The 15,389-nt window shown below is 41.3% G+C and overlaps 2 protein-coding genes across 4 annotated transcripts in view; one reads left to right on the top strand and one right to left on the bottom strand.

Moving 5' to 3' along the window:
• Positions 1-3,953: 3,953 nt before the first annotated feature.
• On the bottom strand, positions 3,954-14,003 carry traf3ip2b (TRAF3 interacting protein 2b). 3 transcript variants are annotated; one of them, XR_007932807.1, is made up of 9 exons: positions 13,560-13,803; positions 7,900-8,426; positions 6,254-6,296; positions 5,940-6,004; positions 5,746-5,862; positions 5,599-5,667; positions 5,391-5,507; positions 5,221-5,295; positions 3,954-5,013 (listed from the first exon to the last, which is right to left on the bottom strand). XR_007932807.1 is itself a non-coding variant. In XM_051913443.1 (9 exons), the coding sequence occupies exons 2-9, from the start codon at positions 8,411-8,413 to the stop codon at positions 4,864-4,866; spliced, it is 1,131 nt and encodes a 376-aa protein (XP_051769403.1). In that variant the 5' UTR covers positions 8,414-8,426; positions 13,907-14,003; the 3' UTR covers positions 3,954-4,863. The 3 variants fall into 3 exon arrangements, 2 of the variants coding, with proteins under 2 accessions (XP_051769403.1, XP_051769402.1); XM_051913443.1 differs by lacking the exon at positions 13,560-13,803 and adding an exon at positions 13,907-14,003 and having other exon boundaries at positions 5,746-5,843; XM_051913442.1 differs by having other exon boundaries at positions 5,746-5,843; positions 13,560-13,798.
• A 119-nt stretch (positions 14,004-14,122) lies between these two features.
• The window catches only part of LOC127523020 (CLIP-associating protein 1), a 58,674-nt gene continuing 57,407 nt past the window's right edge, over positions 14,123-15,389 (top strand). The window contains exon 1 of the mRNA XM_051913446.1: positions 14,123-14,275. The gene's annotated coding sequence lies outside the window, so the exon portion shown is untranslated. The remainder of the gene's footprint in view (positions 14,276-15,389) is intronic.

Here is a 15,389-nt window from a genome sequence, read left to right on the forward strand (position 1 = left end):
AAATATAGGTATTTTTCTCACAAAACCCATCTCTTCACTTCAGAAGGCCTTTATTTAACTCCCTGGAGTCGTATGGATTACTTTTATGATGGATGGATGCACTTTTTTAGGCTTCAAAATCTCGCCCCCCATTCACTACCATTATAAAGCTGGGAAGAGCCAGGATATTTTTAATTATAACTCCGATTGTGTTCGTCTGAAAGGATGGCTTGAGGGTGAGTAAGTCATACGATAATTTTCATTTTTGGGTGCGCTATCTCTTTAACAGTAGTTAATGCTCTGAGAAATAACATGAACATGAACATTTTAATTTTACATTAAAGAGTTAGTTCACTCTAAAATGAAAATTAAGTCATCATTTACTCACCCTGGTGGGTGTTGTTCTAATGCCGTATGCCCTTCTTTCTTTTATGGACCACAAAAGGAGAATTAAAAATAAATAAATAAAAAAGATGGCTCGCGCTCGTCCATTTAATGGTAGTGAATAGTCGACCAGCATCACGCTTTTAAAAAGACACAGAATGATCCCATGCGACACGTGTCGTATATCCTACGTGTTCTGGTGGTATAAGATATGGACTGGTGAAAAACAAACCGAAATTTAATGTATTATTTAACGAAAAATAATCCTGTTCTGTGCTCGACGTGCGCGTTCGCGTGACTGCGCTTCACTCCGTCTCGCTCAGAAAAAGCACAGAAGTTGTGAGAAATCAAGATTAAGAAAAACACAACATGAAATATACAATCCATTCTGAGGTGAATATATCCGTTGTGTTCGTCGCGTTCACATTTGTCATTCTTGACTGTCATGTGTCTAATTTCGAAGGCTGCGTCCTCCGGAGGTCGCGTTTGAAGACTGCATACGTCATCGAGGCGGTCCCATTTCAGAAAAGAAACCGTTAAGATTGCAAAGTAAGAAAGAAATCACAGTATTTTACACCTCATGAGGAATAACAGTCAATTTTATTACGGTTACTTTTCTTAAATAAGACATCCTTGATGACGTACGCAGCCTTCAAATGCGACGTCCAAAATGAAACGCAGCGATGATCTGACAAAAGATACTTTTTAATTTTAGGGTGAATTAACCCCTTAACAAAGATTATTAAGTGCTGTAAAGTTATAGCTAGGTCATTAAACTACTAATTTATTAACTAATGTTAAAGGGTTAGTTCACCCAAAAATGAAATTTCTGTTGTTAATTAATTACTCACCCTCATACCCACACAGCAGGAGACTCCTAGGCGGATCCACATTCGAGTCGCCAAACCCGCGTGACTGTCACATTCGTTTTGGCGCCGCCCAGAGGATCAGCTCGGAGGCGGCTCCGTAAATTCTACTGTCAATCAGCGGATCCTGAGCGGACCCATGTCGGATCCGCGCACGCGCCTTTACTGTAATGGTTTTATCAATTTGCGGGTCCCAAATGGACCCGCCACGGAGGTAAGGTTTTAATTGTGGATGCAGAGCGGAGCCATGGCGGGTCCACGATCCGCCTTCGTTGCGGATCCGTCACTGCGCGCAAGTGGATGCCGATACGGGTCTGTGGTACGATACCACCGCGGCCGATCCGCCGCGGAGTCCTTTTGCTGTGTTGGTGTCGTTTCACACCTGCAAGACCTTCGTTCATCTTTAGAACACAAATTAAGATATTTTTGATGAAATCCAAAAGGTTTTTTATCCTCCATTGAAAGCAATGAAATTACCATCATTCAAGGTCCAGAAAGGTACTAAAGACATCGTTAATGTATTATTTGTGAAAAGATGACTAGAATCTTCGATCAGCTTCAACACATGCGGTTTTCCTTTTTATTCTATCGTTTCTTTGCATACACTGCCCTCTAGTGCCTATATGCAGGAACTACATAACACATCAGAATTACAAATCTATATTCAACAACTTGAATATTCCTTCTTTGAAAGCCTGAAAGTCTGTCTGCTTTGGTTGGTCTTTGGGTACTGTGTGCAGAGCGCTTGAAGAGATTTCGGGCTCGGCAGTGATAGGCAGTGTCTTATCTTGCAAAAGGTGATGACGATTCCTGCGGAAGACTTGACCTCCTGCAGTACGTACATGGTAAGACCTGAAGGTGTCAGCAGGTTGAATGACTACAGCAGGATTCCAGCTACCTGATTCCTGAATTCGGACATGGTCTCCAACCCGTAGTGGTGCGAGTGGTTTCGCAGACCTGTTGTAGTACTTTCCTTGATATTGTTGCTTTTGTTCACGCCTTGCATGAACATCATTTCCACTGACAGTTTCAGGTTTCAGCTGTTGGCTGGTAGTTGGTAAAATGGAGCGTAATCTTCTGCTCATCAGTAGTTGGGCAGGTGATTTGAAACCATCCACTGGGGTGTTCCTGTACTCCAACAGACTGATATATGGTCTTTCTTGTCCGCTTTTGCTTTGTCCATAAGTGATTTGGCAATTTGTACTGCCTTCTCACTGAGCCCATTGCTCCGTGGGTAATGCGGGCTGCTCGTGACATGCACAAAGTCCCAAGTATGAGCAAAGCTTTCAAGCTCAGACGTGCATTTACGTCTGAAAGACTTTGAAAGATAATTGACCATACCAAGAATTGTTTCAAGTTCGGCACGATTCTTAGGTGGTGACATCTCTTTTATGGCCTCCACCTTGTGAGGGTCTGTTTTGATTCCATCTTTGGAAAGACGGTGGCCAAAGTAGCTGACTTCCAGAACGCAAACCTTTCTTTTCTCAGGATTAAGGCGCGCTCCTTTTTCTCGAGACCTTTCCAGCATCCTCCTGAGATGGTCGTGTTCCTCCTTTGTCTTTCCGTAGACCAAGATATCATCCACGATGGCCACAACTCCAGGCAGACCTTCGTAAATCTCATCTATTTTCTGCTGGAAAATATCCTGGGCTGCACACGAGCGGAGCACATGGTGGCCGGGTCTAAAGCATGGCTATGTAATGTTAATATGATTTTCGCCTTGTGAAAAAACTAAAAGGCTTATCTATATATTGTATTATGTTTCATACCGTTTATTTTTGTAACTGTTTATGAGTTTTGGTACGAGTATACTCAACTGCATTCATGTTTTATTCACTGATAGTGAGAAGAAGAATGAGAAATGTTTAAGGAATCTTTGCGTATGGTTATAAGTTAATTATTTGCAACACAAAGGAAGTAGATGCATTACTCTGACCAACTTGTTGTGAATATGAGTTAAGTGTGTTTAACATAAAAAGATACGAGTAAATGCCATCACTGAGAAAACGTCTCATCATCTCGTGATTATTTCTCCCTGTTTATTCGTAACACACATGTACAGGAATATCTGGACCACGGCCAATCAGAGGGGGGGTCTGCCCTCTGGTATCTCTGATTGGTTTAGACCACGCTATGGGCCTAATGCATGTCTGTTGTTGAACCACAGGGAGACTTTCAGAGTTGCGGAGACTTTTTTTTTTTTTTTTCCTCGAATGGCTGGTCGCACTGGTGCGACCTCAGATTTTTTTTAGTCGCACCATTGAGAAATTAGGTCGCATGTGCGACCAAATTGGTCACACTCTAGAGCCCTGCCTCTGGATTGGTGTCTTTAACGAGCAGTCTGAGTTCGGTGACGAACTGATCGAATGTTTCTTTGTGTTTTTTCATTGAACTTGTATCTAGCAAAAATTGGATTCGCCTTTGGTACTACATAAGCTTCAAATTTGTCATAGCAAGTTTTGAGCAACTTAGCTTCATCATTTGGTGAGAGTCCATGTGTTATAAATATCCCCGACCCGTAGAAGCAGGTAGCTGCACTTCTCCGTCTCCTCTTTGCGGCGAAAACATCAGTTCAACGTGCTGCTTAAACTTTCTCCATGCATCGGGAAGATTCTGTGTTTCCCAATCCATTCGCGGCGCAGGCACTCCGGCAGCATCCATCTTCGCGATTCACCCTGACACCATGTATTATTTGTGAAAAGATGACTAGAATCTGCGATCAGCTTCAACACATGCGGTTTTCCTTTTTATTCTATCATTTCTTTGCATACACTGCATCACATCCTATTCACCCACTGCCCTCTAGTGCCTATATGCAGGAACTACATAACACATCAGAATCTATATTCAACAACTTGAATATTACCGTTAATATGCAGTGGTTCAACCTTAATGTTATGAAGAGACGAGAATACTTTTTGTGCGCAAAAACAAAAATAACGACTTTATTCAACAAATTTGTCTCTCCCATGATTCTCATACGCTATTTCCATTGCAGAGCTTCCGTGTTGACGTCCGAACGCTGGCTCAGTATTGGCCGGCTCTGGTCACGTGAGCAGCACGACGTATGAGAATGACGAATTTTTTGAATAAAGTCGTTATTTTTGCTTTGTTTTTGTGCACAAAAAGTATTCTCGTCGCTTCATAACATTAAGGTTGAACCACTGCAGTCACATGACTGTTTTAATGATGTTTTTACTACTTTTCTGGACCTTGAATGTGTTAATTTCATTGCTTTCAATGAAGGATAAAAAAAAAAACGTCTGGATTTTATCAAAAATATCTTAATTTGTGTTCTGAAGATGAACGAAGGTCTTAAGGGGGTGGAACGACATGAGGGTGAGGAATTAATGACAGAAATTTCATTTTTGGGTGAACTAACCCTTTAACAAATGAGATACTAAAAAACTTCAAACAGTAGTATGCTACATTGTCACATGTTATCATTTCTGAAGTAAAACTGTTAAACTGCATTTTTAATCCAAAAATAATCAAAAAACATGTTAAAAATAATCCTGGTTCAGGAGGAAATGTAAAGTCGAGTGCATCAGGTCATCCAGGTACATACTGCGTACTACAGAAACAGCAGTATATTAGTATGCGACTGCGAGCGTCGAACCTCTGGTCTGCTGCTCTAACTGAGGGGAATTGAGACTATCTTCGGCAGAGGGCCGATCGGAGGAGGTCTGTATTTCTCCACACGCATTAACCTGCGGAGAATATCGTCCCGATCCTTCGGCCAGCTGTAGATGTACGTATTCTGCAGCCAGGTGGGAACGTAACTCTGAGAACGAGAAGACAACAGGCCCTGCGTCAGTGAGAAATGTGGCTTTGTTTGCAAATAGAAGCTGAATAGATAGATATTGTTCTGTGTAGAGAATCTGTTTGGGACTTGATTAACCGGTTTAGTGCATAATAAGAATACAAACATGCTTTGATTTGCTGAAACGCCTCGGGGTAAGTCACAGTAGCTGTGTTGAACTTCACAAACCTTTTTAGCCCCCGGGAACAGAATAGGAATGAACCTGTAGTTCCTGCAGCCGTTCTGAATGAATTCACTCTGCAGCTGATGGAGGGAATCAAACACGGCATATTTGAGCAACACACTCCCGTTACCAAACAATTTTTTTGTGTGTGTGTGTGTGAACGTTATTTACTGACCTGTCTGTGGATGTACACAGTGTTTGATGTTCTCTCGTCACTGTCCATACTGATATTAATGCCAGATATCGTCTCATAATACCTCAAGCTGATGATGATGATGATTAGGTAATCTTTCTGCAGGGAGAGAGAGAGAGTTTTGAGTAATTCTAGGTGTTTGGATGACGCCAATGATGATGTCACTTCCTGTGAGTGTCTGTATATTTACCTCATTGAGATATCTCTCCATGCAGTCGATCTTACTGATGCTGTTCAGCTGTTGCTCAAAAACATCGATCTGTGTGCACAAAAATCAACTTTAACTGTGTCCAGATTAATCTGAAAACTGTGTTTTTTAAAACGATTCTCAGCATACATGCGTGTCAAAGCCGTTGTTCCTGAGCAAAGCCACGAACTTAATGATCTCCTTCAGATGCTCTTCACTGTCGGCCTCGTATGTGACGAAAACTTTCCCTGCGTGGGGAAAATACGCCTATACGCTTCAGCATATGAAACTCTGCTGTATTCCCATTATTCTATGTTGACGTGCAGACAGGAAGCAGTACTCACTCTGTTCCTGTGACAGATGTGTGCATTGACTGGGGTTCTGTCTGGGGCTCAGAGATGCATGACCACTAAAGACACACAGAAAACATGTTACTCAACATAAACTGAGTATATATATAATTTTTTTTTTTTTTTTAAATAAATGACTCTTTCTTTTTTAGTTGTTTCTGCCATGGAATAAAAATATAAACTCGCAACTGCGAGAAAAAAAAATCAGAACTTTGAGATGAAAAGTCGCAATTACCTTTTTATTTATTTATTTTTTTATATTCTGCGGCAGAAACAAGCTTCTATAGTTTAATTCTAAAAGGACTCACTTTTCAGAAAAGTGTGTATCCACTTGTCTGTACTGCGTCAGGCCTTTAAAATAAAGCAAACAAAAATGTAGACACATATAAATATATAGAATAAACAGTGATTTTCGGTCGACATTCTGTCATTTACTCACCCTTATGTTTTTCTGACCCACTTATTTTCTAGGCTGTTTTTGTACGTAAACGCTTGTGTTCAATTCAAAATTATTGCATTTAGATGCCTTGTGTCACATGTGCAGCTGCATCAAAATTTTGTGCACTTTGGACAGCTTTCATGTACTTCCGTTTTGAGGTCATATTTGTTTCAAAGAAGAAAAAAAGTCATATGCTTTTAAAACAACACAGAGGCGAGTAAATGATGGGTGGAACATATTTCTTTCTTTCTATTTCTCTCAGTTAGAACCAAAACATTTTACAATCTGTTTAATTAATCTATAGTTTTTTTAGAAAACAGTCCAGAAATCAAAATACTCCCTATATTTTCTATAAGGCTAGATGTAGAATATTTTAACCTCCAAAAGAACCATATACTAACTCAAGAACCCAAATGATGTCTGTAATATTTTATAATATTTTTGAAAGAAGTCTCTTCTGCTCACCAAGGCTGATTTAATCAAAAATACATTAAAAACAGTGAAATATTTTTACAATTTAAAGGGTTAGTTCACCCAAAAATGAAAATAATGTCATTTATTACTCACCACACCCGTGTGTTGTTCCACACCCGTAAGACCTTTGTTAATCTTCGGAACGCGAATTAAGATATTTTTGTTGAAATCCGATGGCTCAGTGAGGCCTGCATAGCCAGCAATGACATTTCCTCTCTCAAGATCCATTAATGTACTAAAAACATATTTAAATCAGTTCATGTGAGTACAGTGGTTCAATATTAATATTATAAAGCGACGAGAATATTTTTGGTGCGCCAAAAAAACAAAATAACGACTTATATAGTGATGGCCGATTTCAAAACACTGCTTCATGAAGCTTCAGAGCGTTATGAATCAGCGTTATGAATCAGCGGTTCGGCGCGCCAAAGTCATGTGATTTCAGCAGTTTGGCGGTTTGACACGCGATCCGAACTGCTGATTCGACACGCTGATTCATAACTCTCCGAAGCAGTGTTTTGAAATCGCCCATCACTATATAAGTCGTTATTTTGTTTTTTTTTGGCGCACCAAAAATATTCTCGTCGCTTTATAATATTAATATTGAACCACTGTACTCACATGAACTGATTTAAATATGTTTTATTACATTAATGGATCTTGAGAGAGGAAATGTCATTGCTGGCTATGGAGGCCTCACTGAGCCATCGGATTTCAACAAAAATATTTCGTGTTCCGAAGATTAACGAAGGTCTTAAGGGTGTGGAATGGCATGAGGGTGAGTAATAAATGACAGAATTTTCATTTTTGGGTGAACTAACCCTTTAAAATAACTGTTTTCTATGTGAATATATAGTAACTGTAATTTATTCCTGTGATCAAAGCTGAATTTTCTGTCTTCAGTGTCACATGATTCTTCAGGAATCATTCTAATATGCTGATTTGCTGCTCAAGAAACATTTCTGATTATTATCAATGTTGAAAACAGTTGTGCTGCTTCAGATTTTTGGGGAAACCATTCTTTGATGAACAGAAACGCACCTGAGGGTCTGTAGGGCAGCTGATGTCCCGGTCTGGAGCTGCAGTAATGGATGGGGTTCATGTGATGCTGAGGTGGGTGGTACTGACCAAAGCATTGCGGGCGCAGGTGAGCGCCGGGGTACGAGGGCGGGGGCGCAGATGGAGGAAACGAATGTAGAGATCTGGGATGCTCTAGACTCATGAGACTCGGGCTACAGCTGCCTGGAAGAGAGTGAGGCCTGCTGGGAAAAAACGAGCCGCTCTCTGAGAGCGTGTGGTAGATCGCAGACGGAAGGCAGGAGGGCAGGCTGTGAGGGGAACCTGAGGACGGCCAGCCCGTGTGATGGTCCCAGCTGGGGTAAGGCGTCTGATGAGCGTACGCTGAAGAGTAACTCTCTGCGTTATCCTGGTGAATGATCTGTGGAACGGTTGTGGAACGGTTATTGGGGTTGTGAGTGATGTCCGACTCAAACTCTTCACTCCTGGTTTCGTCATTCTCCTCTGGACAGTTTAGAGACGTGTACTGATGGGCCATGTGGGTCGGGTATCTGTACAAAAGATGAAAATCAGCACATTAATTTCTTCTGTTGTTAAGGAACATGGTGAGATGGGAGGAAAAATTATATTTCAGTGCTTTTGCGTTCTCCCTAGAAAGTTTGCATCTGCTCACAAAACTTTTGTGATGGAAATAATAATAAAAGAGAATGCAGTTTTACAAATTTTTCCCATTTTAGACCGACCCCCAGGAGTCCCTACGAGGAACACAAGACAAAAACAGTCAACACCAGACAGGAGAACAAAACAGACACAAAGCAGGGAGGGGAGTCAAGTCAACACAGGCAAAAACAGATAATCAAATCTCTAGAAGGGACCAGGGAGGGGCGGACGGGCGAAGCCAGGGAGGCTCAGGCAGGTCAGAAGTCCTAGCACAGGACCAGGGTGGATCAGGTGGGTCAGGAATCCTTGCAGATAGCCAGGGTGGGTCAGTGGGGCTGGCTGGGCAGGCAGCCTGAGTGGGAACTTGAGTGGGCCCAGCAGATCAGGGAACTTGAGTGGGACCATCCGAACAGGCAGATTAGACTCGGGCAGGACAGGAATCAGGGTAAAAACTGGGAACAAAATGAAGGTGACAGTCCCAATAGGAGTTCGTCTGCCAATGTAGTGGGCATGGGTCTGGTCAGCCTTCAGGTAGGGAACATGGGTCATGGTGGATCAGTTCCAGGGCTTAAGAGTGGGCTCAGAAACGGCCTACGGGCAAGCAGTGGGCTGTAGGACGGCCTCCGGGTCGGTAACGGGTTCTGGTACAATCTCCGGGCAGGCAGCCGCCTCAGGAGCAGCCTCTGGGGAGACAGCGGGCTCTGGGAAGGTCTCTGGGCAAGCAGTGGGATCTGGGAAGGTCTCTGGGAAAGCAGCGGGCTCTCGAAAGGTCTCTGGGCAGGCAGTGGGCTCTGGGAGGGTCTCTGCGCAGGCAGCGGGCTCTGGGAAGGTCTCTGGGCAGGCAGCGGGCTCTGGGAAGGTCTCAGGAGTACAGACAGGACAGGAGACAGCCAGCTGAGAGGTGTGTGCTGCCCAGGCATGCAGGACAATCATGACACAAAAGGCAAGGATTGCCCTCTGGGCCATGGCAGGACTGACAGGGAAAACGGGTGGCTCAGGAATAGTCTCTGGGCAGCCTCCGGGCTGGGAGCCGATGCTGTGTGAGTGGCCTAGATACACACAAGGGCAGCGACATAGAGAGACAGGGAATTCAGGAACCGACAGACTTGACGATATAGAGGAAGCCTCCTTTCTCATTCTCCGCCTACGTTGGTGGGGCGATGGCATGGAGATAACTGCTTCTAGCATTCACGGCCATCTCAGGGAAAGCTGCAGCATAAACAGCCACCTCTGGGGGCTTCTTCAACCGCCACAGGAGGCGCTGCAGCATATACGACTGCCTCTGGAAAAACTGCAGCGGTCACAGATGACAAGGGCAGAGCTGCAGGGTGCGCCGCCACCACTGTGTAGGTGGCAGATGAGGCAGGCATGTTCCTTCCTCCTCCTGTCCCCGAAGGGGTCATCAGAGGACTCTACAGGTTAGACTTGACTAGGCAGGAAGACATACGGCTTTGCAGACAAGACTTGACCTGGGCAGGAACACCCACGACAGGAATCATCAGACAGGCGGGCTAATGATGACATGCAACAACGATGTGCGACAACGATCTGGCCCAGGACAGCAGACACAAGGGGAATAAATAGGACACGAGGGAGGACAGGTGAGGAAACTGAACCAATAATCTGATAACAAGATGGGCAAGGTCAGACAATAGACAGGGGAGCTCATGGCACAGGGAAGCATAACAAGACAAGCCATGTGCTCACATCAAACATGAAATCACACACAAACACATGACCAGTGATAACCAATCGCTAGCCATGAGCTTCTTACACAGAACTTGACACGAACACTCAGCTAATGAGGGACACTCATAAGCCACGTGTTCACACAGAACAAGAAAACATGAACGCACAGACAAAGACAGGAGAATACGGGAGTGTCAGGGCTCTATCACAAAACCAAGAAACACACTAGACTGAGGTGACAGAACCCTGACAGTAAGTATACGTAAACTATGTTTTTATTTAAACGGGAGGTGCCGGTGTTTCGTATGGCATGCGTTTGGCCAATCGATGTACACTTACATCACTGTCGTTCCTGTAGTGCTGGGTTAGACCTTACTCTGAAGAAGTAGCTAATTTAGTCATTAGCAAAAGGCATTTCTATATCTAAAATCGTTCCCAGTTCCTGCTGTGCGAACACGCCAACAAACGGGTACTTATGCCAATAGTTATAGTAGGGTGACCATATGTGCCATTTTCCCAGGACGCGTCCTGTCCAGGATTTCTGAATTGCCTAAAATGGCTTGAGCCCTTGCCTCTTTAATCATGAAAGTGGTCATATCGATGTGCCCCCGGAACGCGATTTAGGAACGCGATTTCTACACGGAGGTCTGTGCAAGCCACTGTTCTTATTGACAGTCTTCATGCAATGCATTAAAATGTTGTCGTATTTGCAACGCTTTGACCGTTCTCTGTAGATTCAGCCTTCTCGCAAGCCACGATTGGTCGATTATGTATAATGCACGCTATTGGTCAAATTATTTTTCAGTCATTACCTTCCGCAAATATGAAAACAAAAACAAAACTGGGACATTTTATGCAACTTAGAAATCCTGGACAGGATGCGTCCTAGGAAAATGGCACATATGGTCACCCTAAGTTACAGGAAGTATGATAACGTTCCTCCAGTGCGGAAGCCCTTTATATTGGGGCATTAGGACCCACACAGACCACAGGTCGAGCACTGGCATCACCTCTTCCTGCAGCTACCTAGGCTGTGTCCGAAATCACTCTCTATACCCTTAAATAGGGCACTATCCATTTTCCAAACCGCTGGTCCAATGTGACTACAGTTGAATATCATAGGGGTAGAGTGGGGGCGTTTTACCTCAGGGTAAAACGCCTCCCCCTACTGTTTTTCCCAAAATAACCACCATATAGAGTCAATATATGCTTTTGTTGTTGCTATGGACTACACTGACAAGTGTGATGTAGAAGTATTCACTGTGAAGCTTATACTGGTGACGTACCTGAGAGGAAACGGATTTCACGGTAAGTGATCTAATTTTCAGCAATAAGAAAAAAAGTGTTTTAAAGCTTGTTGTTTTGCAGAACATCACAGTTATATATGATATTAGAATAGTAAAGCCTGTAGTTAGAGCGTACATGTTATTTAAGGAAAATATACTTATATTTTCAGAATAACATAATTTTTTTTCCCAAACCTAGTCTTTGGGGTAAAACGTCCCCCAGGTGGCATCGCTTTCCAGTATCGTAATTACTGCAATTACCATGGTCTGAACATCACATACTTTGTTTTTCCATCAACTAGGTGGATGAATAAAAATATTTGAACTTTATAATTAAAAATTACCTCTAGCCAGTTAGCATCAGCTAACAAAGATTTTCAGCATGGTTATTTATATTTATCTACTGTTATTTTGGCGTGTCTTTTTAATTTTAAGCTAAAACTGCTTGTACTCTGATTTTGCTGTAAATGTACAAAGCAAATTCACCTGTGGAGAAAAATGACCCCCCTTGGTACAAAGAATTTTTGTTAAAAATCTAAAACATAAAAACTCTGGACATTTTTCACACTTGGTTTATTGTCACTGAAAACTAGGATAACTATTCTAGACACATTCAACTTTTGTTTCACAGAAAAAATTACACAGTCCCCCTTTACACAAAGGGGGACTTTTCCCCCCAGTCTACCCTACAGATATAAATTCCTTTTTCTTTTATTATTAAATAGTTTTATTGAGGTTTATACTTGCTAGTTTCCATGACCAAGTTCAATATAAATCTTTTCATTACTACTGGAGTTTCAAATAATTATTAAACAGCAAGCACAAACTACGCAGTCAGTGTCCGAATTCACGTTTTCATTCACTCCTTTAAGTGGACTAGTAGGGAATAGCAAATGAGGGGACGATTTCAAATTCAGACACAACCCAAAGGTCTCCCGTTCAGGTACTGACCAGTACCAAACTGTGCTGTTGAAATATAACAAAACATGCTCCACTTTCACTTGCCACAAGATCAGAACATAACAGAAGACTCGTGTACTATATTCAAATACTTCTCTAGTCATATGATAGTTTTGGCTGAAGAAAAGACTAAAAGGTTTTGTCCTCTTTGCAACATGACACCCACGCTCACGATGAACTGTTGTTGTAGGCAAACAAACCTAAATATGATGTAAATGACAACACCATTGCAACAGACTGCATGTGAAATAGAGTGTGAGTACAGATGTTCAGCCATGAGCACGTGTTTGCAGTGAACAGTGAGTTCTTCACAGACTCACAGAAACCAAGATGACTTCTGAAAACTGTCAGTGACCAGGTACGGCGGCGTAAGAAAGAGGTCAGAGCTGTTTTCTACTGGGAAACAAATAGGCCTTAGTGTAACATCCACCCATGCAGCGTCCCTAAATAGGACACACTGCATTATGACTGTTTATCTGTGTGCCAAAACTCTGCAGCATGTGCAAAACTGCAGACCACAAGACGGAGAGATTTTGCCATGCAAGCAGTTACACAAAACATCAACCTTTATACAATATAGATCATTATTCGGTCTTACTGAGCTTGACAAATGTAGTGAGGTGGTGATGCTTCATCAGTTTTCAATACAAATCAGTCAGTAAAAATGAGAAAAGGAAGAAGACAGTTGGCAGGAAGAGTTAATTTGATAAAGTCCAGTCCATGTGCTTTATCACTGATAATCTGATTCAACTGTTTCCTGACACTTGACAAATAAACCAAGAATAGGCATATATATATAAATTATTATTCGTTTGTCAAAACAAAATGGTAAGTATATATTTACTATTTTGTTTTGACATGAGTAATTATATATATATGGTATGACAAAATATTTTGTGTGGATATTTTAATAAAAATTGTATATATATTTAATACTATATTTGATAAGCAGAACAGGCAACGTTATTTTCATTAAAAAATAAACTACATATGTAACGCCCTAAAATAATACGAAATTATTTTCTCGTCGTTATGTGACTTTTATTATTTAGGAAAACTATTTACAATTGACTGAAGACAGAAACTCACCTGAGCGCGCAGGAGTCACAGTCACTTCAGGAAGTCAAACAGTGCTTCATTTGACATTTCAGTTCTTGTTTTCTCCCTTTTGACAACGATTTAGACAGAATTTAGATTTAGACAGAATATAACGCAAATTTCGACGCATATTTTCGCATATGTGAGCCTAGAAAGTGCGTTTCAATCCGTGTGCCGGAGGAGGAACATGATGTGATGGGCGGAGTAAAATAACGCATGAACACATGATAAACAACCGTTATGAAATGAGCGCGAAACATGATACGTATACAGCTTAAAGACGTTTTATAACAAAGCTTAAAACATAAAATAATTTATATAATTTATGATTTACTTACTCATGTCATTTTCCAATCTTTATTCTTTTTACTTCACGCTGCGTGGTGGAAACTATTTTAACGTATTTGTGTAAGATGAATTTTAGAATATATATAAATAATAATAAAAGTGCAGGGAGATAATATTAAGTTGAACAGACAGCAGATGACGCTCTATCCACTCTCTAATAATAATAATAATAATGAGTTGAATTGAACTCACAGCAGAGGGCGCGCTATCTCGGCTTCATCTGGCGCATGCGCAGTGTCATCTTGATGTTTGAAGCCGCACAATGGGCGGAGATCTCTGCTGTTTCCTTCGAAAATTCAACTGAAGATCAACCAACGGGAAACGGTGCCCATATAGATGGTTTAATAGCGATATGCCAGGTACGTCCGTTATTTTTCACAGCCCTTATCACTAGTTGCGTTCTGACTCAGCTTGTTGTGGCTGGGCTGCATGCACTATGAGTGAAAGTAGTTTGTGCATACAGTAATATTCAACAGCATGTGCCAAACGGGATACATTCTCACGGTCATGCATGCAAAGCAAACATTATACTGTGACATTGTAGTGACATCTTTTACAGTTTCTCGATCGTTGTTTGCATGAATTTATTCATTATTATATATTATTATGAGTCATTCTGTAAACTCAGTTGGGTGGTCTTCCATTAGCATTTTTTAAAAGCCAACCCAAACCTTTTACTGTACAGTTAATGTTAGAGACTAGTGAGATTATAGTTTAATTATGAACTCATGTGAAAGAATGCACAGGGAATATCATAATTTAATGATGTCATTTATGTTACTTAAAAAAATAGCATGTAAAAACCAAGGTATTTTTTTTGTTATTGATGTAGGGATATGCTTTTTTTAGACATCAAAATATCTAAAACGTCATTAAAACAAAGTTTTATGTCTTGTACTGGAAGATTCTTAGACTTATTTTAACACAAACAAGTGAAACAATGTCGACAAATGACACTTGTATTATATACTTATATAACTATATATGCTATATAATAATAAACAAGTATTAATAATATCTTATTCGGTTTTGCTTCGAACCAAAAAAAAAACATTTTATTTTACTGATAAAATTAAAAATAATTTAATTATAATTTTTTTTTTCCATAAGCGTGTTATATTTTGTGTGTAAAAATGCACGTGACGTTTTTTATATTTTAAAACCGTTAAGATTCGCGGTCGCGCGCGTGTTTGTAAACAGTCTTTTTGGGCCTCGTGCGGTTCTTCATTCTTCACCGTTACCAAGCAACGATATCAAGACGCTAGCTAGTGTTGCTAATGTCTTATCCATAGGTTTTTAATCAAGTTTTTAGCGCGTTACACTCGTTGAGATCCCCCTGAAAGGCCCGGGGTTTGTTTAGCATGTAAGTGTCAAGCAGACCGCCCTGTTTATACTGAGATCTGTTAGCCAGACAGCTGCTAAACAACTGCTCGGTGAAATTAAACACTGCTAAAGTTAGGTTAGCAATCACAA

Source organism: Ctenopharyngodon idella, chromosome 11 (genome assembly GCF_019924925.1).
Source record: "Ctenopharyngodon idella isolate HZGC_01 chromosome 11, HZGC01, whole genome shotgun sequence".
Lineage (NCBI taxonomy): Eukaryota > Metazoa > Chordata > Actinopteri > Cypriniformes > Xenocyprididae > Ctenopharyngodon > Ctenopharyngodon idella.

What these genes read in the sequence shown, in the direction of transcription:
- traf3ip2b (XM_051913443.1), bottom strand. Translation starts at nt 8,413, where the DNA reads ATGGCCCATCAGTACACGTCTCTAAACTGTCCAGAGGAGAATGACGAA. An exon ending in GCTGCCCTACAGACCCTCAG is followed by an intron (nt 6,297 to 7,899) that starts GTGCGTTTCTGT and finishes TTTATTTTAAAG; the next exon opens with GCCTGACGCAGTACAGACAA. An exon ending in TGGAGAGATATCTCAATGAG is followed by an intron (nt 5,508 to 5,598) that starts GTAAATATACAG and finishes CTCTCCCTGCAG; the next exon opens with AAAGATTACCTAATCATCAT.